General features: G+C 41.0%; 5 protein-coding genes and 1 gene segment (V, D, J or C); 3 read left to right on the forward strand and 3 right to left on the reverse strand.

The window, feature by feature from the left end:
* The window catches only part of hdac5 (histone deacetylase 5), a 38,254-nt gene extending 30,456 nt beyond the window's left edge, over nt 1-7,798 (forward strand). For all 4 annotated transcript variants that reach the window (XM_025064432.1, XM_025064433.1, XM_025064434.1 and 1 more), the window contains 12 exons: nt 56-176; nt 261-310; nt 399-506; nt 596-651; nt 787-874; nt 1,564-1,683; nt 1,780-1,877; nt 1,994-2,112; nt 2,205-2,338; nt 2,658-2,739; nt 3,040-3,205; nt 3,415-7,798. In XM_025064432.1, the coding sequence (XP_024920200.1) occupies nt 56-176; nt 261-310; nt 399-506; nt 596-651; nt 787-874; nt 1,564-1,683; nt 1,780-1,877; nt 1,994-2,112; nt 2,205-2,338; nt 2,658-2,739; nt 3,040-3,205; nt 3,415-3,454 (1,182 nt within the window). In that variant the 3' untranslated portion in view covers nt 3,455-7,798. The remainder of the gene's footprint in view (nt 1-55; nt 177-260; nt 311-398; nt 507-595; nt 652-786; nt 875-1,563; nt 1,684-1,779; nt 1,878-1,993; nt 2,113-2,204; nt 2,339-2,657; nt 2,740-3,039; nt 3,206-3,414) is intronic.
* On the reverse strand, nt 7,598-9,763 carry pex12 (peroxisomal biogenesis factor 12). 2 transcript variants are annotated; one of them, XM_025064474.1, is made up of 4 exons: nt 9,583-9,763; nt 9,132-9,256; nt 8,479-9,014; nt 7,598-8,375 (listed from the first exon to the last, which is right to left on the reverse strand). In XM_025064474.1, exons 2-4 carry the CDS (start codon nt 9,252-9,254, stop codon nt 7,943-7,945), a joined length of 1,092 nt encoding a protein of 363 aa, XP_024920242.1. In that variant the 5' UTR covers nt 9,255-9,256; nt 9,583-9,763; the 3' UTR covers nt 7,598-7,942. The 2 variants fall into 2 exon arrangements, with proteins under 2 accessions (XP_024920242.1, XP_008328831.1); XM_008330609.3 differs by having other exon boundaries at nt 9,132-9,259; nt 9,583-9,762.
* Nucleotides 9,764-9,814: 51 nt separating this feature from the next.
* On the forward strand, nt 9,815-14,805 carry LOC107989846 (leucine-rich repeat-containing protein 4-like). Its single transcript, XM_025064545.1, is given in 7 exon segments — nt 9,815-10,671; nt 11,262-11,568; nt 11,570-11,660; nt 11,746-11,891; nt 13,660-13,855; nt 14,031-14,079; nt 14,218-14,805. Coding segments are annotated over 6 exon segments (984 nt in total). The 5' UTR covers nt 9,815-10,671; nt 11,262-11,368; the 3' UTR covers nt 14,520-14,805.
* A 1,103-nt stretch (nt 14,806-15,908) lies between these two features.
* LOC112488409 (uncharacterized) lies at nt 15,909-19,801 on the reverse strand. The gene is made up of 6 exons (XM_025064546.1): nt 19,118-19,801; nt 17,969-18,262; nt 17,437-17,484; nt 16,455-16,802; nt 16,109-16,273; nt 15,909-15,919 (listed from the first exon to the last, which is right to left on the reverse strand). The coding sequence occupies exons 1-6, from the start codon at nt 19,413-19,415 to the stop codon at nt 15,909-15,911; spliced, it is 1,164 nt and encodes a 387-aa protein (XP_024920314.1). The 5' UTR covers nt 19,416-19,801.
* LOC112488397 (immunoglobulin heavy variable 1-69-2-like) lies at nt 17,812-19,094 on the reverse strand. The segment is given in 2 exon segments: nt 17,812-18,262; nt 18,370-19,094. Coding segments are annotated over 2 exon segments (360 nt in total).
* Nucleotides 19,802-19,948: 147 nt separating the features above from the next.
* LOC103393595 (MAGUK p55 subfamily member 2-like) overlaps nt 19,949-21,927 on the forward strand; it is a 6,766-nt gene continuing 4,787 nt past the window's right edge. Inside the window, exons 1-2 of one of the 2 annotated variants that reach the window (XM_008330608.3) lie at nt 19,949-20,283; nt 21,649-21,697. In XM_008330608.3, coding sequence (XP_008328830.1) covers nt 21,667-21,697 — 31 coding nt within the window. In that variant the 5' untranslated portion in view covers nt 19,949-20,283; nt 21,649-21,666. The remainder of the gene's footprint in view (nt 20,284-21,648; nt 21,698-21,927) is intronic. The other variant, XM_017040358.2, reaches the window with a different exon arrangement.

Below are 21,927 nucleotides of genomic sequence, written 5' to 3' on the forward strand. Positions count from 1 at the left end.
TTTTTTTCTTTTTCCCTTTTTTTTTTTCCCTCCGTCTGCGTCTCTGTGTGAGCAGAGGATTCGTGGGCGTAAGGCTTCTCTGGACGAGATCCAGTCTGTTCATTCAGAATTCCACACTCTGCTGTATGGAACCAGTCCGCTCAATCGACACAAACTGGACCACAAGAAGCTGCTGGGTCTGTCTGTCCTCGCGGCTGCTCACACTGAGACCGCTTCAGTTTCACGGCTCCGTGTGTGAACCTGTTGATCCTCTGTTTCAGGTCCCATCAGTCAGAAGATGTACGCCGTCCTTCCTTGTGGAGGAATCGGGGTAAGATATTTCTGCCCCCCCCCCATTTTTTTCTCTGCCCCCTCCTGGCTTTCAGCCTCCAACTCGAGTCCTGTGCTGCCCCCTGCAGGTGGACAGCGACACCGTGTGGAATGAGATGCACTCATCAGCAGCGGTCCGCATGGCGGTGGGTTCGGTCATCGAGTTGGCCTTCAGAGTGGCCGCAGGAGAGCTGAAGGTAACGGGGCAAAAAAATCTGACCGTCACAGAGTCCGGGGTCACGTGACCTGTCAGTTCACTGACTGTTGGTTTGTCCCTCTGATCCAGAATGGCTTCGCTGTGGTGCGACCCCCGGGTCATCACGCCGAGGAGTCCACGGCCATGTGAGTTCGTCCGCAGAAGTGGCCCCCGGGCCAGAAGTTTAGCAGCCCTGATGAAACACATTGAATACACACATATGAGTTATGTCAGTTTATACATGACCCTGTATGTGTGTGTATGTGTGTGTGTGTGAACAGGGGCTTCTGTTTCTTTAATTCAGTCGCCATCACTGCCAAGCTGCTGCAGCAGAAGCTGGGTGTGGGCAAGATCCTCATCGTGGACTGGGTGAGTGCCCCCCCCCCACAGCACAGATCTGCAAACACTTTGACTGAGCCCAGAAACTCTGGTCAGACCTGCTCCACATTCTAGCGGTCCCTCCTTCAGCCCACGACCCTCTCCACCTCCCAGTGTGTTTGAAGAACAGAACATTTGGCTGCACAGTCAGATGTTTTTGTTGTTGCCAGGACTGACCTTCCATCAGAACACAGAGTCTGAAGAGAATGACAACAGATCCTCATCGTGGACTGGGTGAGTGCCCTCCTCCCCCCCCCCAGTCAAATGAATATTCACTGTTGAAGCACAAAGTTTGATGGAGCCAAGTCCACGGAATTCCCTGAACAAATCTTTGTCCATGTCAGAAAAACATGTTGTTTCCTGAGTTTTTTTTTTTATTTTGAAACATCATTTCGACCTCACGTGTCACACAGGCCTTTGACGGTGTTGTTATGAACTGGTGTTGTTGAACAGTAAGAGTTCAGGTGTATCAGAAATGTCAGGGTTTTTATTTTTTTGGGGGGGTTTTTTCCCAGCATTCTTTGAGCTCACAGTGAGTTTTAAATAGAATCAGGACCAAGTTTGGACCTTTCCAGTCCTTTGACTTAATCATCATTGACAAGGCTGTGTAAATATAGACATATAAATATAAATATACTGCAGTGTCCTTCAGGCTGACTCCTCTGCCCCCCCCACTTTAGGACATTCACCATGGAAATGGAACCCAGCAGGCCTTCTACACTGACCCCAACGTCCTCTACATCTCCCTCCATCGGTACGACAATGGAAACTTCTTTCCAGGAAGTGGAGCTCCTGAAGAGGTAACAACGAAAGAAACCATTTTTACAGTTTGATCAAATTCACTCTGAGAAATCGAAAAGTTAAAATCACTTTACATCTGTGTTCACGTTTTTCAGGTCGGCTCAGGAGCAGGTGTTGGTTTCAATGTAAATATAGCATGGACTGGAGGAGTGGAGCCCCCTATGGGTGATGTGGAGTATTTGACTGCCTTCAGGTGAACACTGTTCCTGATCTCGTTCTTGTTTTTTTTCCCTCATCATTTGATTCAACTTTTACGTAAAAAAACAAACACATTTCTAAATGTGTGTGTGTGTGTGTGTGTGTGCACAGGAACGTGGTGATGCCCATCGCCCAGCAGTTTGGCCCAGATGTGGTCCTGGTGTCTGCAGGCTTCGATGCAGTGGAGGGTCACCAGTCTCCTCTGGGGGGCTACAATGTTTCTGCCAAATGTGAGGCTTCATTTCTGCTTGTTGTCTGACTGACGCATAAACACTGTAGCGCCTCACTCTGTCTGTCTGTGTGTGTGTGTGTGTGTCATCAGGTTTCGGTGAACTGACGCAACTGCTGATGGGTCTGGCAGGTGGGCGTGTTGTTATGGCGCTGGAGGGGGGTCACGAACTCACCGCCATCTGTGACGCATCAGAAGCCTGTGTGTCCGCGCTTCTCGGCGACTCGGTGAGATGTGGAAAAGGTTGAACTGTTATTCAGTTCAAGATTTAAATTCCGACTCCGAGTCGATGCTGTTGTCTCTCCGCCGATGGATCCAGCAGCCAGTAAAAAAAAAATTGTCACAAGAACTAAGTGTGGACGCAGCTGTGGTCCAGGAGTGGAACCGGCTTCAGATGATGTCATGTACTCATAAGGTGTTATTTGTTTTAAAAGAAGACGAAGGTTTTTGAATGGTTAATAATTGTCATGTTTTGGCATGTCTCTCTCCCTCTCTCTCTATCTCTCTCTCTCACACACACACACCCACACACTCTCACACTCTCAGTGTGATGCATCGTTCCAGTGGCCCCCGGAGAAGCCATGTCCAAAAGCCTGTGCCTCACTGGAGAGAGTGATAGAGATCCAGAGTAAGATGATCACACTCACCATTCACCCATGACATGAAAAACATAGATTTGTTGCCATCTAGTGGAGGAATTCGGTACTTTTCGGTCGTTAAAATACTTTCGGTGTAAGATATTAAAAACAAATTAAATCAGTGTTAAAGACAACATCAGTGCTGAGCATGAACGTTAGCTGTGATGTTGGTTTTTATCTTTATGTCCCCTAGGGGGCAGACATGGGCTAATAAGTGAAAATAATATTTTGACTTTGAATTTTGATATAGTAAGTTTTGTTTTAACTTTTTTTTTGTTCCTGGTCTGTAGGCAAACACTGGTCATGCCTTCAGAGTTTGTCCCAGACACTGGACAGCCCCCTCGGTGCTCAGGGCCAATCAGAGAAGGATGAGGCAGAAACAGTCAGCGCCATGGCCTCCTTGACTGTGGACGTGGAACAGCCGGGCTCCGACCCTGGCAGCGCAGAAACCAGCAGGTAAACATATATAAAAAAATGTGAGATCTTTAGGTTTCAGGTTAATAATCCATCACTGCTTTGACTGTTTGGCTAAGCTAAGATAATCTAAGCTAAGCTAAGCTTGCTTTGTTGTCTGTTTTCCTCAAAAAAAGATCATGATTATAAAATAATATTGTTCTTGTTACTTTTTATGGTAAATTAAATGGCTGTCTTTGAACTACCCACAGGTCAGCAGAGGAGCCAATGGAGGAAGAGCCTGTGTTGTAGGGGGAGGAGCCTAAACAGGAAGCACACAAAAGTTCACATTTAACTCCTTCTAGCACCTCCTCTTCTTTTTCTTCTTCCTCCACGGAGTCTGTGTAGATTCACACACACGGATGGGGGGGAGGGGTTTGTGCCATTGTGGAAAACTCCGATTGGCTGAGGGGAACTTTTTGGAGGCGAGAGAAGGCGGGGCTGTGAGGCCACTTTCTTGAAAGGTTTTCTGCCCCGGGGAGGAGCAGACGACTTGTTAGCATCTCCAGTAGAACAGGAGGAGAGGAGTGTGAGCGGGGACACACACACACACACACACTACGTCAACTGTAAACTACCTGTACACAGTGTACCTGAACACAGCACCACTGAATCTCCACCTTTTCAACCATTCTTCTGTGTTTCTACGTGTCGTCTCAGCTCCTCTGTTTCCACCGAACGACAGCGACTGCTGGGGAAGGGACTAAACCTCAGGCTCCAAGTGGACGACTGGTCCTCTTGTGTGTCTTTGTCTGTGGACCGGAGAGACCTTTACAAACACGAAAACAGGGTAAAAGGAGAAGCTAGGCGGCGGATCAGGGGAGGGGGGGGAACTAGGTGCCTTTTTTTGTCCAGAAAAAAACAAACAAAAGCATGGATTCAGAAACCACAGAACACCATCACAGCCTCAGCAAAACAACCAACCAACCAACCAGCCGGTCAAGACTGAAGAGCAACACACACACACACAAGCTGTTGTTTGAGTCCCTTCATGTTTCAGTCTTTGTTTCCTCATCTCGATGCCTTAAGTTGTTCTAATCTCACTCTTCAACAACCTCAAGAGCGACGTGGAGGAGAATTGTGAGCGTCAGCGTAGAAACGAGGTGAAAACGGTAAGAACGGTGTTTTCTCTGATTCTCACGTCAGTTTTTTTGTTTTGTTTTTTTTAATCCCAACAGCCTCTGAAGCCATCAATACACACTAGAAATATCCAGGACAATCTCTGTTGAATATTAGAGGTGACGTGGACAAAGATATTCAGTCGGACTTTTATGGAGTGTGGTGAAAGTGTCTCAGGATTTACTCACGTTCAACAGTGTTTCCTCTAATGTTTTGAAGCATGTGATTATTTGGATTACATGACATCACAGCTGTCCACCACCTCACCATTGGTCCACTTTTGTTTTTCCTTCCAGAGCGGACATGGGCAAACTTCCGACCTGCGGGCCAGAAATTGCTCGGGGCTTTTTTAATCTGGCCGACCAAACATCGTCACAAAATTGTCCAGATAAAAATAAAATACTTATTTCGTTTTGTCTTTATCCTGCATTACCGAGCTTTTTAGTTGAACCACTAGAGGGCGCACTACAGACCCAGTTGGCTATTACTGTGGTCCAAATCTGTACCACTTCACCTGAGTGGGCCAAAGTGGACAGCCAATGAGAGACTTCCTGTCTGGTACATGGACGATCGTGTCATGTGATTGACGTTTTATTGTTGCTAGTTTTTCCCCCCGTTCCTAAGGGAGGCCCCTGAGCCAAAAGTTTGCCCACCCCTGCTCTGGAGTCATGTGACCTGAGCCCGTCCCCTTCCTCCGTAACAGAAATTGTTTTACGATATCGCTGCAATTTTTTTGTTTTTTCCTTTGCCTCCAAATTGTAAATGTATTTGTTCGATGTAAATACTGTCCAGTCTCGTTGCCCGTTGTTACGACTCGGTGTGGTCACTTTTCTATATCTGTACATACGTATGTGTATAAATAACAAAGTACTTTCTTCTTTTTTTATAAAAAAAAAATGGAAAAACACAGCCCGGTGTATACAGTATTTTTATATACACACACACACACACACACACACACTACATACACGTGTACGTATATTTATGTAAACAGTGTTTTTAATCCAATCAGATTGGATTTATGAATATATTCTTCTCGGAGATTTGATGTTTTAAGCGGTTTAGTTGTCGGACAGGAAGTAAGCACTGATGCCGTCGGAGCGCCACCTGCGGGTGCGTGTCTGTTTGTGTGTGTGTTTCTTTTACAGACAGGCAGCAGTTTGTTGTAGTGCTGGTGGCTGATGATGATGATGATAATGATGATGGAGGTGAACAGTGAGTTTCTCAGGCAGAACCAGAACCAGAACCAGGACCAGGTCTTCAGCAGCAGCACAGAGTTATAGTCAGTGATTTTTATTTTTATTTTTTTATTTCATTCAGCCCTATGTTTTATCTCAGCTACCGTTGTGCTCTTCTTTGGTCACAACAACAGTACTAGTGTAGGTAACCAGAACTGATGATTTGTGCAGTACAGAACGTCCCATCTGTCTGTATTTAATAACGTCAACAAATGTGACAACCTGAAACACTAATGTACACAGGTAACAAGAACTACCTTGTTTCCCACAATGCACCTCAGACAGCTAATAGAAAAAAAACATCAACAATGTTTGATACTTACATCTGTGACTTTACAGGGCTGTAAAAAAAATAGAATTTTTAATCTGATTAATCACGTGAGTAATCATAATTATTTGTGATTAATCATGATTACTTGCCATTATTTAAGATTCATCAACATTCCTTTATAAATCGCTGAAACAAAAATACCAACATCAACAGCTAGAGGTCAGTGTTTCTCACCTGTTTTCATCATTAATCTGGACAAATGTCTGAGGTTGTTGGTGGGTTTGAAATGGACAGGGATTTGGTGTTGGTTGAAGATCCAAACGATATTGAACTGTAGTAACATCCGACAAGCTACGAATCGCAGGGTTTTCCAAGATGTGGCCCACGGGCCAAGTGTGGTTCCCGGACACGACAACTTCCTCCTCTTGTCAAACATCAATCGTTGGGTCTTTTCTTTAAAGAACAGATTTATTTTTCACACATGAGAAAGTGAATTCCTATCAACACATTAACGTTTGTTTGTAATGATTGGTTCGTTAACAGCATGAAAACTGTTACAGACTGTGGGATGGATGGAGTCGTTCTCTGTTGACGTGAATTTTTTAATCAACATTTCCAAAGTGCTCCTAATACCTAGTTCATTAATAGAACGGTTGTCGGTTTATTACATCTTATGATCCTGTTTAGAGGAAAACGATTTGAAAAGCACATCACGTGTGATCTACAGCTGGACCAGTCGATCGTCGTCAGATTTCATTTGTCAATCTGGAAGTTCTGAAAGTTTACCGTGGCTTTGAAATTGAGCGGCTGCGTCCACTTCTGACATTCGGTCCACGGTCGGTTACCAAACGGCACGTGATTGATGAAGTGGAACAGAAGTGTCGTGTGGGCAACAACAACGTCAGTGTCATGTACTCAAGGTGTTGAGTAGTCGACGTTTCAGCCTTTCACATTAACTCTGTGGTGTAACCGTAGTGTCCTGCTGTGATTGGTTGAGATTTGGTGCAGGACGGAGGAGGTTCAGCACCACGGTGACTGGCGCCCCCTGTGTTTCAGAACACTCTAAAAACAGTTTTGTTTTTTTTTTTGGGACTGATCACAAGCACATTCCTGATTATTCTCCAACGTTCTTTTTTTCCCTCTGGACTCTTTCACGTTGCGACGATTTGTGTTTGATGCTGACTCACATGTATATATAGAAGTGCATATTGTGTACACATGTGCAATACCGGCTATTTGAGCAATCTATTACTGTGACTATTACTGATGATATTTGTCCCTTTCAGTCTGTTTGGTTTTTATCTCCTCGTCCTAGTTCACTGTCGACGGGTCGCGTAACAAGAGCTTAAATAAAGGGAACGTGACTCTTGTCGATCTTCACACTCAGTCTCACTGCAGGGTTTGTGGACATTTGTTTGAAGCCCCTTTGCAATCGGTCGCACTGTACTTTTGTGACGTTGAAACTTTTAATGTTTGTTTTTTGTTTTGTTTTGTTTTGTTTTTTTAAGTGGGCCTCTTGTTAAACTTGTCTGGAAATTCAATAAAGCAATTCACTGACGGTTTCATCCACTCGTCCTGATTATGAGCGTCACCCACCAGGAGGCGTGTGAGGTGGGGGTTGATGTGGATGTGCTGTACGTCTGGGTTCACTGACGGAACCAAAGTTCTGAACTCGACTGAATCAGTCCTACTGCTTGACAATGTAAAACTGTAAATATAATTGAACCACTAAAAAAAATTATTTTATCTTTTTTTATTTATTTTTTAAAATATTTTAGTGTAAAATACATTTAACAAATTTACATTTCTACCATTATATTTGCACATATCCAGGAAGATCAAAAAGGCACAACAAATGTCTGCATTACAGCATATGGTTAAACAACGTTCAGTATTTCAGCCACAAGGAGGCACTGTAGCTGGAATTTATAGAAGAAGAAGTCCAGTTATAAGGTAAAGTCATCTGTGCAACAGGAGAACGCAGATGGATTTTGTCAGATTTTTTTTTTTTTCTCAAAAGTGCAGGAAAGTCCCTCTTGACAATTCTCCAGTTTTATTTCTTTAAGATGAGCGCCACCTGTGGGCGATTAGTACAGGTGCGAGTGCAGTGGTTCAACTCTCAGGTGCGTAAATCTTGACCAGGTGCTGCAGTTCAGTAGGATACCCCGTGACAGGGCAGTGGCGGTTCGCCTTCACGTACATGTAGACGCAGCGGTAACAGAAGACGAAGCCAGAGGTGGACAGAACCGTGGCGTTCGTGCACAGCTTCCGACACAGCGGGCAGCTCCTGCCGTCACAGCCACGCACGGACTCTTTACCCTGGACGACCGGCGACTCCCTGCTGCCGCTGTGCTCCTCCTGCAGGTGAAGGGGGGGTGGAGGAACGGGCAGGGAGGTGAGAGCTTTCACTGTGCTGTGGTTGTCTGAGGAGTACCACCAGTCCAAGAACTGCAGGAAGAAGACGCCCAGGGACAGGGAGGTGGAGAGGGACACGGCCACGCCCCTCGCCGCACGTGACATCAACCACCAGACCCTCTGAGCCAGGCTGCAAAATAGAGGAACAATGCATTCTGGGTTATTGTACTCAAATCCGATCTACTACTTTTGTGTTTATTTTTATTTTTTAACTATTTGTGTTTGTCGTGTACCTCTTGTCAACAAGGTTGCCACCGTTGCTGGTCTTCATTTCCATGTCTCTGATGTCTTGTGCACTGAGTCGTGCCAGTCTGACCCGGGCCAACCACAGCAGAGGACTGTGAGTCTTTGTGAATCCAAAAATAAAGAGCAGCTGCTGACAGAAGACCCAGGACTGCCAGGCCGAGCTGACGTACGGATACGCCGCCACCGCCGCCTTGTACAACCTCTGGCTCCTGCTGCGTGCTAACTGGATGGAAAAGTCCTCCTCGTCCCTCTGCTTTGCCAACGTGGCCTCCAGCTTGGCCCGCAGGTACGGCACCACGCACAACAGCAGGAGGGATCGCCAGTGTGACTTCCTGTGAAGGCTGAGGTGAAGAGGAGCTCCCCGCCCGCCGGACACTCTTTTCAGGCCGTAGAAGTTCTCAGAGAAGGAGGCGCTGCAGTGTGACAGGAAGTGGTTCTGTAGGAGGAGGTCCAGCAGCAGGTAGAGCTCATCAAAGTGCCGCCACAGGAAACCAAAATGGGACGGATTGGACTCTGCCAGAACCTAGGGGCAAAAAAGTGCGCTGTTATTTTAACTGCATTGTTTATAGAAAGTCTGAACCACAGTCGGCTGTAGGCCACATCTGAGAAGACTTGGACTGAAGAGCTCTTCATGTCTGACCTTCACAGCGTGTTTCAGTGCAGGTTTGAGTCCGTCCATCAGAGACTCCTGAGCCAGAACCTCAAACACCGACGGCAGCTCGTTCACAGCCGTAGAAGTCAGGTGAGCTCCGGTCTGCGCCATGGCTGCTGCACAAACCCAACAGGTAGGTAAAGTAGGTAAGACGATACAGGAAGACTAAAATGTGTGTGTGTATAAATTAAAATTTGAATAATTTTACATGTCAGTCATTAAAAATATCAAATATTATTTTCTCACGATGAGACATCTTTCATAGACTCATCTCCACAGTCTATTACATTCACAGCCAATTTTCAGTCCTACACAAATGCATTATTAAAACGGTTTTACTCGATGTTTGCTCAAATTTATGTAACTTTATATATTTTTTTAGAATTAAGGTTAAACAACGTTGTTAAGGTAAACTGCTGGACACTGGAGTTCAACTTACCTGCCTCTCTCTGCTGTTGCTGTCACTTCAGACTGCGTCACTAAGAAAGTACTTAGTTACATTAAATAACTGTAAATTCAACAACACAAACGCTGCTCGGTGTAGCTCCAATTATTTCAATACTACGATAGAATCCTTACATACTGTTTAATATGTCAACATCTACACTACCCGTCCACATAGTTTTGCGCATGCGCAGTCGTTACATTTCCTGCTTCCGGTGTTACGTTGTGTTGTTCATGTAAGCGCTAATTTTCGAAAAGATTAAATGTTTGGTAGGATACGGTCGTAAGAAAAAATGTAAAAGATAATGTTCCATATCATATAACATTATGTTCGACGTTAATAAATATATCAATGTGTTTTACAACGAAAAATACACCGTACAGTGAACAAATAAATGATTAAGTATCATTCGTCTGTCTCACGAGCCTGAATCCGACTCTGGTTTATCCTGCACTGTTTAGAAAAAACAGTGTTGTTGTAACTCTCGGTACAAGACTCTAAAATAACCTAAAAAAGGAGCACTGCCGCATTTCAATGGCAGGTGCTGCCACCTACCGGTAAGTGATGTGAAACCCACATTTAGAAATCAGGAAGCGCTACAGTGCATTCTTAAGATAGTATATATATATATATATATAACTGTGCTTAAATAGTATTTAGCTTTATTAATATTTAGAAAAAAACACCAATGTTTCCATGTCAAGTCCCGCACTTTATTGTCTACTTAAACCTCCAGTCAGTCCTCTGACAAATGCACAAATTCTGCACAAGCCGTTTAAGGATTTACGTAATATTTAATTCTGTCAAACAGAAGGATGGACGGATCCCTGCTGGCATTAAGAGGAAAAGAGTGAGACAGAAATCCAAACGGAGTGATGGGAGGAAACATTTGGTGATTGCTCTGGATTAGAGGATTATAGAGGCAGCTGACTGCACTCAGAGTCTCCACCAGCATCACTGTCCTCGGTCCCGTCGTCTCTGTCCCCCATCATCACTCACTCTGCTGCAGTCAGTGAAGTCAGCCGACAGGTAGAGGTTGATGGTTCAGGATGGCGCTGTTCCTAGGTCTCAGCAGCAGGACAGGTGAGTTACTGACACATAACTGACACATCGAATAATATTCACTTTTACATTGAAAAAAAAAGAAAACAGTTTACATGTCATTTGTTTTTATTTTGTTACTTTAGTAAAAAAGTGAATTGTTGGCATTTTATTTTTTTCAAATCCTTTGTTTCTAATTACAGTGACTGACAAAACTATACTCATTAAATTTTTAATAATTTTCAAATTACGCTCAAATCATATTATTTTCAAAGTTAATACACATCGAAATCGTCTGGGATTTTCACTGCATTAATCCTTTAATCTGCTTTTCTTTAATAGCTATGATTATGTATCACATGTGCTCAAGCTGAAAAATGACACAAATCGCTGATAAAAACTGATCAGACAAAAATGTGTGACAAAAATGAAACCGGTTAACTCCTGTTTTTATGACAATGTTAAAGTGATAATTATTCACACGCGATTTATATTTTCACCACTAGATGATGCCAAATCCGTCAAAGTGCAGCTTCTCAAAGTCAGGAGCGTTGGTCCAGGTAGAAATGAAAAAATATATACTATATATATACTATTTTTTATAAATAAAAAATTTCCTTTTTTTTCTTCAGGTTTTCCTCCATCCTGGAGAAATTCCGTCCCTGGGCAGAAGAGGCAACATCGGAGTTAAACTACCAAACAAACCTACAACATTGAAGAACTCCCCCCTGGAGGAAACATGCATCTCCCCCTCTCTGCTCTGCTCTTCTTTCTCACTGCCCTCCCTCCACCTCCGTTCTTCTACTCTTTAGTCCAGGGTTCTCACAGGTGTCCACGTGACTGTGCTTGTTACGAGCACGCCGACCTGGGGGACTGTCGTGGTCGTGGCTTCCAGCGCGTTCCCAGGGGCATCCCACCCGGTACCTGGCTACTGGAGCTGGGAGAAGCCCCCCCCCCGAGCCTTCGCTGGACTCTGGTCCCTGCGAGTGCTGGTGATGAAGAACAGCCACATACAGGTTCTCCAACCACAGGTAAAAAAACAAACTTAAAAATAACCAAGGCCGACACCTGGGTAAGGAGATGAGAAAACAAACATTCTTCCATTTTTCTTCGCAGGTTTTTTTCTCCTTGTCTTTCCTGGAGAAGTTAGACCTGAGCTGGAACCAGCTGACGTCTCTCCCTGCCGACTTCTCCACCAGTCTGTTGGCCCTGAAGGAGCTCCGCCTGGAGCACAACCATCTGAGTTATATTCCTACAAACAGGTGCCCGACTGTCCCGCATTATTTTATTTTATTTTATTTATTTTATTTTATTTATTTTATTTTATTTATTTTATTTTATTTATTTTATTTTATTTATTTTATTTTATTTATTTTATTTTATTTATTTTATTTTATTTATTTTATTTTATTTATTTTATTTTATTTATTTTATTTTATTTATTTTATTTTATTTATTTTATTTTATTTATTTTATTTTATTTATTTTATTTTATTTATTTTATTTTATTTATTTTATTTTATTTATTTTATTTTATTTATTTTATTTTATTTATTTTATTTTATTTATTTTATTTTATTTATTTTATTTTATTTATTTTATTTTATTTATTTTATTTTATTTATTTTATTTTATTTATTTTATTTTATTTATTTTATTTTATTTATTTTATTTTATTTATTTTATTTTATTTATTTTATTTTATTTATTTTATTTTATTTATTTTATTTTATTTATTTTATTTTATTTATTTTATTTTATTTATTTTATTTTATTTATTTTATTTTATTTATTTTATTTTATTTATTTTATTTTATTTATTTTATTTTATTTATTTTATTTTATTTATTTTATTTTATTTATTTTATTTTATTTATTTTATTTTATTTATTTTATTTTATTTATTTTATTTTATTTATTTTATTTTATTTATTTTATTTTATTTATTTTATTTTATTTATTTTATTTTATTTATTTTATTTTATTTATTTTATTTTATTTATTTTATTTTATTTATTTTATTTTATTTATTTTATTTTATTTATTTTATTTTATTTATTTTATTTTATTTATTTTATTTTATTTATTTTATTTTATTTATTTTATTTTATTTATTTTATTTTATTTATTTTATTTTATTTATTTTATTTTATTTATTTTATTTTATTTATTTTATTTTATTTATTTTATTTTATTTATTTTATTTTATTTATTTTATTTTATTTATTTTATTTTATTTATTTTATTTTATTTATTTTATTTTATTTATTTTATTTTATTTATTTTATTTTATTTATTTTATTTTATTTATTTTATTTTATTTATTTTATTTTATTTATTTTATTTTATTTATTTTATTTTATTTATTTTATTTTATTTATTTTATTTTATTTATTTTATTTTATTTATTTTATTTTATTTATTTTATTTTATTTATTTTATTTTATTTATTTTATTTTATTTATTTTATTTTATTTATTTTATTTTATTTATTTTATTTTATTTATTTTATTTTATTTATTTTATTTTATTTATTTTATTTTATTTATTTTATTTTATTTATTTTATTTTATTTATTTTATTTTATTTATTTTATTTTATTTATTTTATTTTATTTATTTTATTTTATTTATTTTATTTTATTTATTTTATTTTATTTATTTTATTTTATTTATTTTATTTTATTTATTTTATTTTATTTATTTTATTTTATTTATTTTATTTTATTTATTTTATTTTATTTATTTTATTTTATTTATTTTATTTTATTTATTTTATTTTATTTATTTTATTTTATTTATTTTATTTTATTTATTTTATTTTATTTATTTTATTTTATTTATTTTATTTTATTTATTTTATTTTATTTATTTTATTTTATTTATTTTATTTTATTTATTTTATTTTATTTATTTTATTTTATTTATTTTATTTTATTTATTTTATTTTATTTATTTTATTTTATTTATTTTATTTTATTTATTTTATTTTATTTATTTTATTTTATTTTATTTGTGATTTTCCCGTCAGCTTCCTGTTTCTGGACAACATGGAGAAGCTGGACCTCAGTTATAACAAGCTGACCTCCCTGGGCCCTGGTGCGTTCAGGGGCCTCTCCAGGCTCAGACAGCTGTACCTGCACAACAACAGACTGTCTGTGGTGCAGCAGGGCAGTCTGGACATGCTGCCTGGACTAGAGGTGAGGATTTATAACCAGAAGCTGTGTGTGTGTTTACATCAGTCTGACTCATTCAACACACACAGTGTAAGTGTTTGTCTTTGCTTTTGATGCATCTATATTATCCACTAGAGGGCAGCATGCTGCCTTAAACCTGGAGAGACACCAGAAACAGGCAGCCGTTATGCTATGGTTATTACACGCGGTTGACCTTTACCCTCAGTCTCACTTCGTCAGTCTGCACACAACAGCCACTCACATCCATCTGTCAGGTCGGTGACGTCCAAACCCACTGGATCTGCCCCGTCTGTCCAGAAGTTCTAGTCCTCTTTGAGTCGCTCTCATTGGTTCATGATATTTGAGTTTTTGTTTTCATATCTGCGTCTGTCCACTCTGTCCTTTTGTCTCAGGAAACCCCTGGACCTGCGACTGCGATCTGCACCGTGTCTTCAGTAAGATCCTCCACGTCCGTCACCTCTACATCGACGACTACAGGAACGTGACGTGTCAGGATCCGCCTCAGCTGACCGGAGCGTCGCTGTCCTGGTTGGACAGTCACCTGTGCATGGCGGAGACGGCCACCGTGCTGGTCAACGCCATCACCGTCATGGTCACCGTGGTGGCGGCCATTGTGATGGCAGAGAGGAACAGGCAGAGGAACCGAGGGAAGAACTGGGACAGCGAGTCTCAAACCCAGAGCCCACGCTCCTGAGAGCAGGCGTGAAGCGTCGGAGAGAATGACCTCACAGTGACAGACAGTATGTTCTCATTTCTCATTGGACGAGAGACAAAATCACTTCGGTCAGTTTTTCTTTGTTGTATTTCTAATTCACTATATGTTAAATATAAAACAGTATCTTTATGTGTCGTATTTATTCACTCTGAAACATGAGTGAAGCTCAGAGGAAGTGTGAGGTGACGGCAGAGTTTAGACATTTTTTTAGATTCCAGAAAGTTTCTGACTGGACGATTGAGTGTTTGATGAAAGAGAGTGAGTTTAAGTCAAAGAAAAACTTGACGGTCATCACATTTTTACAGAGGAAAACAAGTTTTTTTGCAGGTGGAGAAGATATAAAGTCATGGGCGTGAAAACAAAATCTGTCCACTAGATGAAGATGTTGATTAGAAAAGCTGAGCGACGATCTCACTCCGGTCTCTTCTCCTCTCTCCCTGTCCGTTTCTCTCCTATTAAATAACAAATATAACATAATTACATAAACATATATGTGGATACACGATATTTAACAATAAAATCAACGTTTTTCTCGTTCAAAAGTAAAAGTTGTTAAAGCCACTGATTTGGTTTCACTCTCATTTTCTTCACTCAAAAACTCTGTTTTTTCTGCAGGTGTCCTCCACAAAAAAAAAAAAGCTGTGGTAAAAGAAACTGCATCTCAGTTGTTTCTTAGATCACACAGATCAACCACATCCTCCCCTTCCTCCTCCTCCTCCTCCTCCTCCTCCTCTTCAGCCTCAGCAAATTCTCCCAAAACTTTCAGGCCACAGTTTCTTCTTAATTCTGCTGTAGTGACAGAAAAACCCCACATTTCCTGTGTTTCTGTGGTGGCATCACTTTCAAACTAAGCCTCGTGACGACCAGACGTGTTCGTCAAACTCACAGTTGTGTGCGTTTTTCTGAACACTCACAGTTGATGGAAAACGAGGCTGTGCTGCGGCGGCGCTGACCCACTTCAGTTCAGTCAACACCAACCAGCAACGATCTGTTTGTTCCCAAAACAAACTGATGAGCAACTCAACGTTTCCGCTCAGTCTTTACTCTCACATGGAAGGGGGAGAGGGGGGAGGGAGAGAGAGGGTCTGGGGGAACACACGTCTCACAGGTGTAAACTTTGGAATTAACGTGATAATATTCACAGATCGGTTCATCTCACAGTGTTTTGATTCCGTTTATTTCCACGGTGTCACGTGACTCCACGGATCCTTCAGACGTCACTGGGTGGTTGGTGATTCACGGGTTTAATTATGACAATTTCTCTCATTTAATTTTCTCATGTTCTTTTTAATTATTAACTTTATGGTTAAGAAGAAAAAAAACAGCAGCCGTCGGTGACGTCAGCGCTCCGATCCTCCGTTCTCCAGATCAGGCCTGAACTGCAGAGAGACAAAGACACACCTTTGTCAAATGTGTCAAAATATTTAATATACAATTTGAGAAATCATATTTTGTGGTAGTAGTAGTAGTAGTAGTAGTAGTAGTAGTAGTAGTAGTAGTAGTAGTAGTAGTAGTAGTAGTAGTAGTAGTAGTAGTAGTAGTAGTAGTAGTAGTAGTAGTAGTAGTACCGTAAAGGCTGCTTTTGAGGATCAACAGCAGGTAGGAGAGTTCAACGCTGCGGCTGATCTTCAAATATTTATCTGCAAAAAAATGACAATAAGAAAATAAAGGCCTTGACCTTTGACCGTGGAGACGTTGGTGTCTTTTACCTCTGATAGCCTCGGCTCCTGGTCCTGACAGAATAAAACACAAGCAGAAAAATTCATCACAAAAAATCTCATCGTTAACGTTTGATCATAAATTTCAGGAATGTGATTTTCCATCAGAAAACTGAAGAAAAACTGCCTGGAGCTTAAGAGGTCAAAGGTCGCAGACGCCTGTTCTACAACTTCTCCGAGTGTGTGCACGCGGTACCTTCCACGCCTGTGACCCAGTTGGACCGGTACACAGTCTGGTGCCCGTCGAAGAAGCTGACCAGACAGGTGAAGTTCCTGCCCGGCGTGAACCACTGGGTGAGTGGGACCCTCAGTCTGCTGGTGATGTAGTAATGCTCTCCTCTCCACAGGGCGGCGCTGTCGGTCACAACACCACCTGTGACGTCTTCTCCATCCAGCAGCCAGGACACGGCCACGTGGTCCGGGTAGAACTCCGAGGCGACGCAAACTAAGGTCTTCTTGTTTCGCCCGTCTTTTCTGTCCTGACACTCCTTCACTGACGGGGGGAGAACAGTGACGGTCGGTGGCCTGATGGGGCGCTGTGACTCTGTCAGGTAAGGGTGAAAAAAAACCTAATCAAAGAAATATATATATATATATTTATATATGTACACAAATAAAAAGTACATATATCTATATATGCATGTTTATTTATAACCATATGTACACAAATAAAAATATATATATTTTTAAATACACAAATAAATATATATATACATATGTATACTGTTTATGAATAAACATGCATATAAACATATATGTACACAAATAAAAATATATAAATATATGTGTACACAAGTAAAATATATACACTTATGTATATATATTTATTTGTTTATATATATGTAACATTGTATACATATGATTATATGTAAACAAAGGCTAACATGCTGCAGTATGCAGCTGGGTATTGCAGGGCCACATCCAGCCCCCGGGCCTTAGTTTGGCCATGCCAGCTTTATGTGACATATTTCTGTGACTTCCTCTGATCCTGGTTAATAAATAAAACTAAAAGGAGAAAAACATATATTCTACTGAAGGAATTTTAAAAAGTGAAGGCACTGGACTTTACAAAGACATTTTTTTTAACTAAACTAACCTAACCTCACCTAAACTAACCTAAACCTTGACTAGTTTCTCAGAAGATAAACAGCATTTTTCTGTAAAAGACGTTTTCTTACCTAAAACTGTGACCTTGGTGCCGTCACCGAAGGAAAACGACTTGTCGACTAAATCATCACCACAGTGAAAAAACCAACGGACCCCCCCCTTCCCCCCCCCCCCCCCCCAGCCTCCATCTGTCTTCTCTGTGAACCACACACTCGGTGTCTCAGTGCAGAGTGGGATCAACAAAGATCATAAAAAAAAGTCATGATTAGTTAAATATGGCCCTGAACGACGTTGACGTTCAGTCAGATTCTACAAACATGAGATTCTGAAATGAGTGAGAAGAAAAAGAAAAAAAACAGGTGAAATCGTTCCGCTTTATTTAAAAATCAATGAAGTTCAAAAAACTTTTTTTTTCCTCATTTCAGATCCATCACACATTAGTTTTTTCTTTTTTAAGCATTTTTTGGGAACTGTGTTTTAATATTTAATATTTAATCTTCAGAATTATTATTGTTGTTATTCCAGATGGAGAACACAGTAAATATTTAGTATCTGTGAGAGGGTTTTTGTCAGTGGCTCAAACCGAGGCTCCTCACTGTGTACGTGCAGCGCAGTAATACACGGCTGAGGACGACGGTGTGTAGATGATCAGAGTCGTGTTTCCTGTCACCTCAGTGGTAATCTTGACATTTTCTGAAAATTCAGGGTTCAACTCCTTCCGACCCGTGCTGTCGACCTGCCCGACCCACGTCAACCGTCCGTCCTCTTTCTGTTGGAACCACATCAGCTGCATCACGGTGCCTGTCAGGTGGTTGTAGCTGCAGTGGATCTGGAGCGTCTCCGTTCTTTTGACAACGATGAACTTGGACCGCGTCAGGCTCTCACACCTGACTGGATCTGTGGGAAGAAAGAAAAAAAAAAGAAGAAGCATTTCACAAACTGTAGACATCCCACCTTCACCGTGACAGCTGATCTCAGGTCAGTTTTTCGACTGGAAACGTTACATGAGGTCAAACAAAGCAGGAGAAGTCCAGTCCAGGCTGGAGACGTGGTTCCCATGGCTGCAGCTGGAAATGAAGGAGGTTCAGACGTAGCTGTGCTTACCACAGAGAGGAGGGGCGGGTTGGTCCTACTGATGCATGCTGGGAAAACTCCAACCTTTGTGACAGGTTCAGTTCATCTCTCTCCAGGTCTGGGTCTGGAGGACAGGAAGTCTTTTTCTCCATCTTTTTCTCCATCAACTTCCTGACGTGTTTCCAAACTCATGAAGATTCTAAACTCATGTCTGGAGGCCTTTTTCCTGTGTTTGATTTATTTATTTGATATTGTTGAAACTATTCCAATATCAACCTAAACCGATACAGCGGGCAGTGGTGGTTAAGGAAGTTAAAAGCCGGTGATGAGTTAAAGCAGTGCTTAATATTCATCATTAATCTCTTTAACGGGTCGTTGTGAGGGGCGTGGACCGATCGCAGCACTCATCAGGCAGCGGTGAAGACCAAGACCTGTCGGATTGGGACGAGCACCTGAACTCCACTGGACTCCAGTGTCAGGTGAGTGGGAGGAACGCAGAGAAACCAATGTTGACCAATGTTGAGTCAACACCTTGGCTGCCCTCTGCTGGAGCGGGTGACTCAAAAATACAAAAAAAATGACCAAAATCAAACTACGATCTGGTTCCGACTGGACTAGAACTGAACACTTTCACTGTTCTGAGGAACACAGGTGCAGCGTGGGATTCTGCTCAGACGCCGAGTGTGATGTGACTGGTTGTTGTTTTTGTGCAGCGGGGGGGCGCTTCTGCATCACTGTGGCAGCAAACCACACACAGATAAACCCCGGCGTCGCTCTGCTCCACGCGGTTCACGGTGAAGGATCCGTTCCAGGGTGACTTCTTGTGGGCTGAGTACTTGCCCTTCCCCCCAGTGGAGGCAAAAACAGGCGAATTGTAGGGCACGGTCTGGGCGACCATGGTCAGCGCTGATCCTGACGGCTGCTGGAACCAGTCCATGTGAACGAGGGAACCGTGTCTGTTTTGACTGCAGTGCATGTGAGCCGACCCGCCCCTCTGCACCAGGACCTCGGGGGTCTGTCGGACCTCCCAGGCTGGAAGAGAAAAGACAAGTTACAAAGGTGAGTACCTGGAGTACACACACACGCAGTACTGAAGATGAACAGTACCAGTACCTGCACAGCAGAGCAGAGGAACCGTGCAGACCACCAGAGAGTAGAACATCCTGTCTGACCCAACACTGCTGTGTGAAGTGTGTGATCCGTCTGACCCTGAGCCGACGTCGTCACGTGATTGGCTCCCACTCCGACCCTGTCATTGTCGATCGGTTCTTTGTTGCTTTAATCACAGTTAATGTCAATAATGACAAAACATTGATGTTAAAACAACACGTTACTTTATCTTGTGTTGAATTAATATACGAAACAAAAATGTAATTATTTTATTTTTTAAGACATTTTTTGTGAAATTATTTGTGCAGATGTTCCCAAAAACATTTTTTTTCTTCTGAATTTTAAACATTAAATCAGGTGTAGCTTCATGTTTTAGGAAACTGAGTGCATTTTTATTCATTTTTGGAAACATTTTATTTTTTTAAGACTTTTGTGGGAAATTATTGGATGTCAGTGATGATCAAAGGTGAAAGTTCCTAAAAAATATGATTTTTTTTTTAAGCTTTACTGCATGTTTTGGGCAAAAATTGCACTTTTACTCAATTTTGGGATTTTTTTTTTTTAGACTTTTTAGGGGAAGCTTTTATTTTTTTGCCGGAAGTCGTGTGTGGCTCTTCCGCTGTAATTGACGCTGTTCTCGACGCTGACGACTGTGAGAAACCAGACGACAACAATACGCGCACGACTCAACCGAAGCAGCGCGAAAGTCTTGGGGTTTTTTTTCGTACCGAAGGGTGAGTTCGTGTTTGTTTCTGTTTTTTAATTCAACGTAAAAATCAATCATTTATTTGAAACAGCGGACGCTGAACATGTCTCGTCATAACCGCGGCTCGTTAGTGTAGAGATGAGAACAGAGCAGCGACGGGAGGCTGACAAAGGCGCGTGCTCGCGCCTGCGTAGATGTGCCCGCGCATCTTTTTAAATAATAGCATATGTTTGTGGTCGAGCTGCTGTGGTGTGTGTGTTTACATGTCATCTCTATGAATGTGTGTGTGTGTGTGTGTGTACAGGGATGTGAGGCGAGATTTGTAAAAACAACAACAACATTGAAAGGATAATCTGCAGGTCTCCCCCAGATGAGGAGCCTCCTGTTTAGTTTCAGGACATGGATTAGGATTAGGATTATGTCGTATTGTAGCTTTAAAAATCACAGTCTGGATGTCAGTGAACGCAGCATAAAAAGGCTCGGGGTACCACACACACACACACACACACGGGTGTGCCGAGGGGGGGGGGGGGGGGGGGAGGGGTGGGGGGGGGGGGCGGTGGGTGGAGGGGGGGGGGGCATTAAGGGCTGATGTGTTGGGGGGGGGTTGGAGAACAATAATGTAGTAAAACACACAGAGGAAGAGGAAGAGGAGGTGAGGGAAATGAGGAAGGAGGAAGAGGAGGAGGAGGTGAAACCAGGTGAAGGATGGAGGTAACAGATGGAGCAGAGTGAGATCAGTAATTAGTGTGTGTGTGTGTGTGTGTGTGTGTTGTTCTAGTTGCTCAGGTGTCTATTTTTATCACCGTCTTCTTCTGTCAGACATCATTTTTAATTATATTTCTGTGTAGACGGACGTATTTAACACCAAGTCCTCACACACGTCTGACAGAATGACTGACGTCAAAAAAAAAACCCAGCACTTTCTGAGGAGCGTTTTTAAATACAGGTAAAAAAAAAGAGTTTTTTTTTTATTTATTCTCCCAGATCTCCTGTCAGACACTAAAGTTCAAAGACCAAAAGTCTTTCATCTTGACATAATGTGACGTCAGTCCAACTGCTGCTGAAGTTTATCGTCGTCTCTAAATTTCTGATTTGTGTCTGTTGTCATGGTGATATGTAAATGAGTGTCCTTCACAGACCTCACCTCCCTTCACCCTGTTTTCTTCCCCTCTCTCTCTCTCTCTCTTTTTTTTCATCCTCCCTCTTGCTCGCCCTCACCTTCTCTCTCTCTCCGTACGTCTCTACACGCCTTCGTCTCAGTTCACAGTCACATGACATTGATCACATGTTTGATTTGGCACAAGTTTCACACGTGTATTTGTTGTATGATTCCCTCCACCTGTCATTCTCTCTCTCTCTCTCTCTCTCTCTCTCTCTCTCTCTCTCTCAGATTGACTGAGGCTCTACCATGCCTGTAGCCTCCACCAGGACAGAACCTGGTGAGAACTCACATCTGTATCACTTTATTTTTGGCCGTTCTCCAAGAACGAGACCATTTATCTGTTACCAAACTTTTGAATTTTTCAAATATATCCAATTAACATTAAGCATGGTAGGGCTGTCATGCTTTTGATTTATTTTATTTTAATTACATTTCCGTAATAAGTTTTCCTGGTAGCTCAGTCTTGTTGTGTTGTCCATTGCAGTGAATGACCAGCCACGTGTCAGT

This window comes from Cynoglossus semilaevis, chromosome 17 (assembly GCF_000523025.1).
Source record: "Cynoglossus semilaevis isolate Cse_v1.0 chromosome 17, Cse_v1.0, whole genome shotgun sequence".
In the NCBI taxonomy this organism is placed as follows: Eukaryota; Metazoa; Chordata; class Actinopteri; order Pleuronectiformes; family Cynoglossidae; genus Cynoglossus; species Cynoglossus semilaevis.

Coding starts and splice junctions, on each gene's coding strand:
- pex12 (XM_025064474.1), bottom strand. CDS start 9,254: ATGGCGCAGACCGGAGCTCACCTGACTTCTACGGCTGTGAACGAGCTG. Junction 9,015..9,131: donor CACTGAAACACGCTGTGAAG/GTCAGACATGAA, acceptor TTTTGCCCCTAG/GTTCTGGCAGAGTCCAATCC. Junction 8,376..8,478: donor GGCAACCTTGTTGACAAGAG/GTACACGACAAA, acceptor TCTATTTTGCAG/CCTGGCTCAGAGGGTCTGGT.
- LOC112488409 (XM_025064546.1), bottom strand. CDS start 19,415: ATGCACTGCAGTCAAAACAGACACGGTTCCCTCGTTCACATGGACTGG. Junction 17,485..17,968: donor CGTGTATTACTGCGCTGCAC/GTACACAGTGAG, acceptor GTGATGATTTAG/TCGACAAGTCGTTTTCCTTC. Junction 16,274..16,454: donor CTGGGTCACAGGCGTGGAAG/GTACCGCGTGCA, acceptor TTATTCTGTCAG/GACCAGGAGCCGAGGCTATC.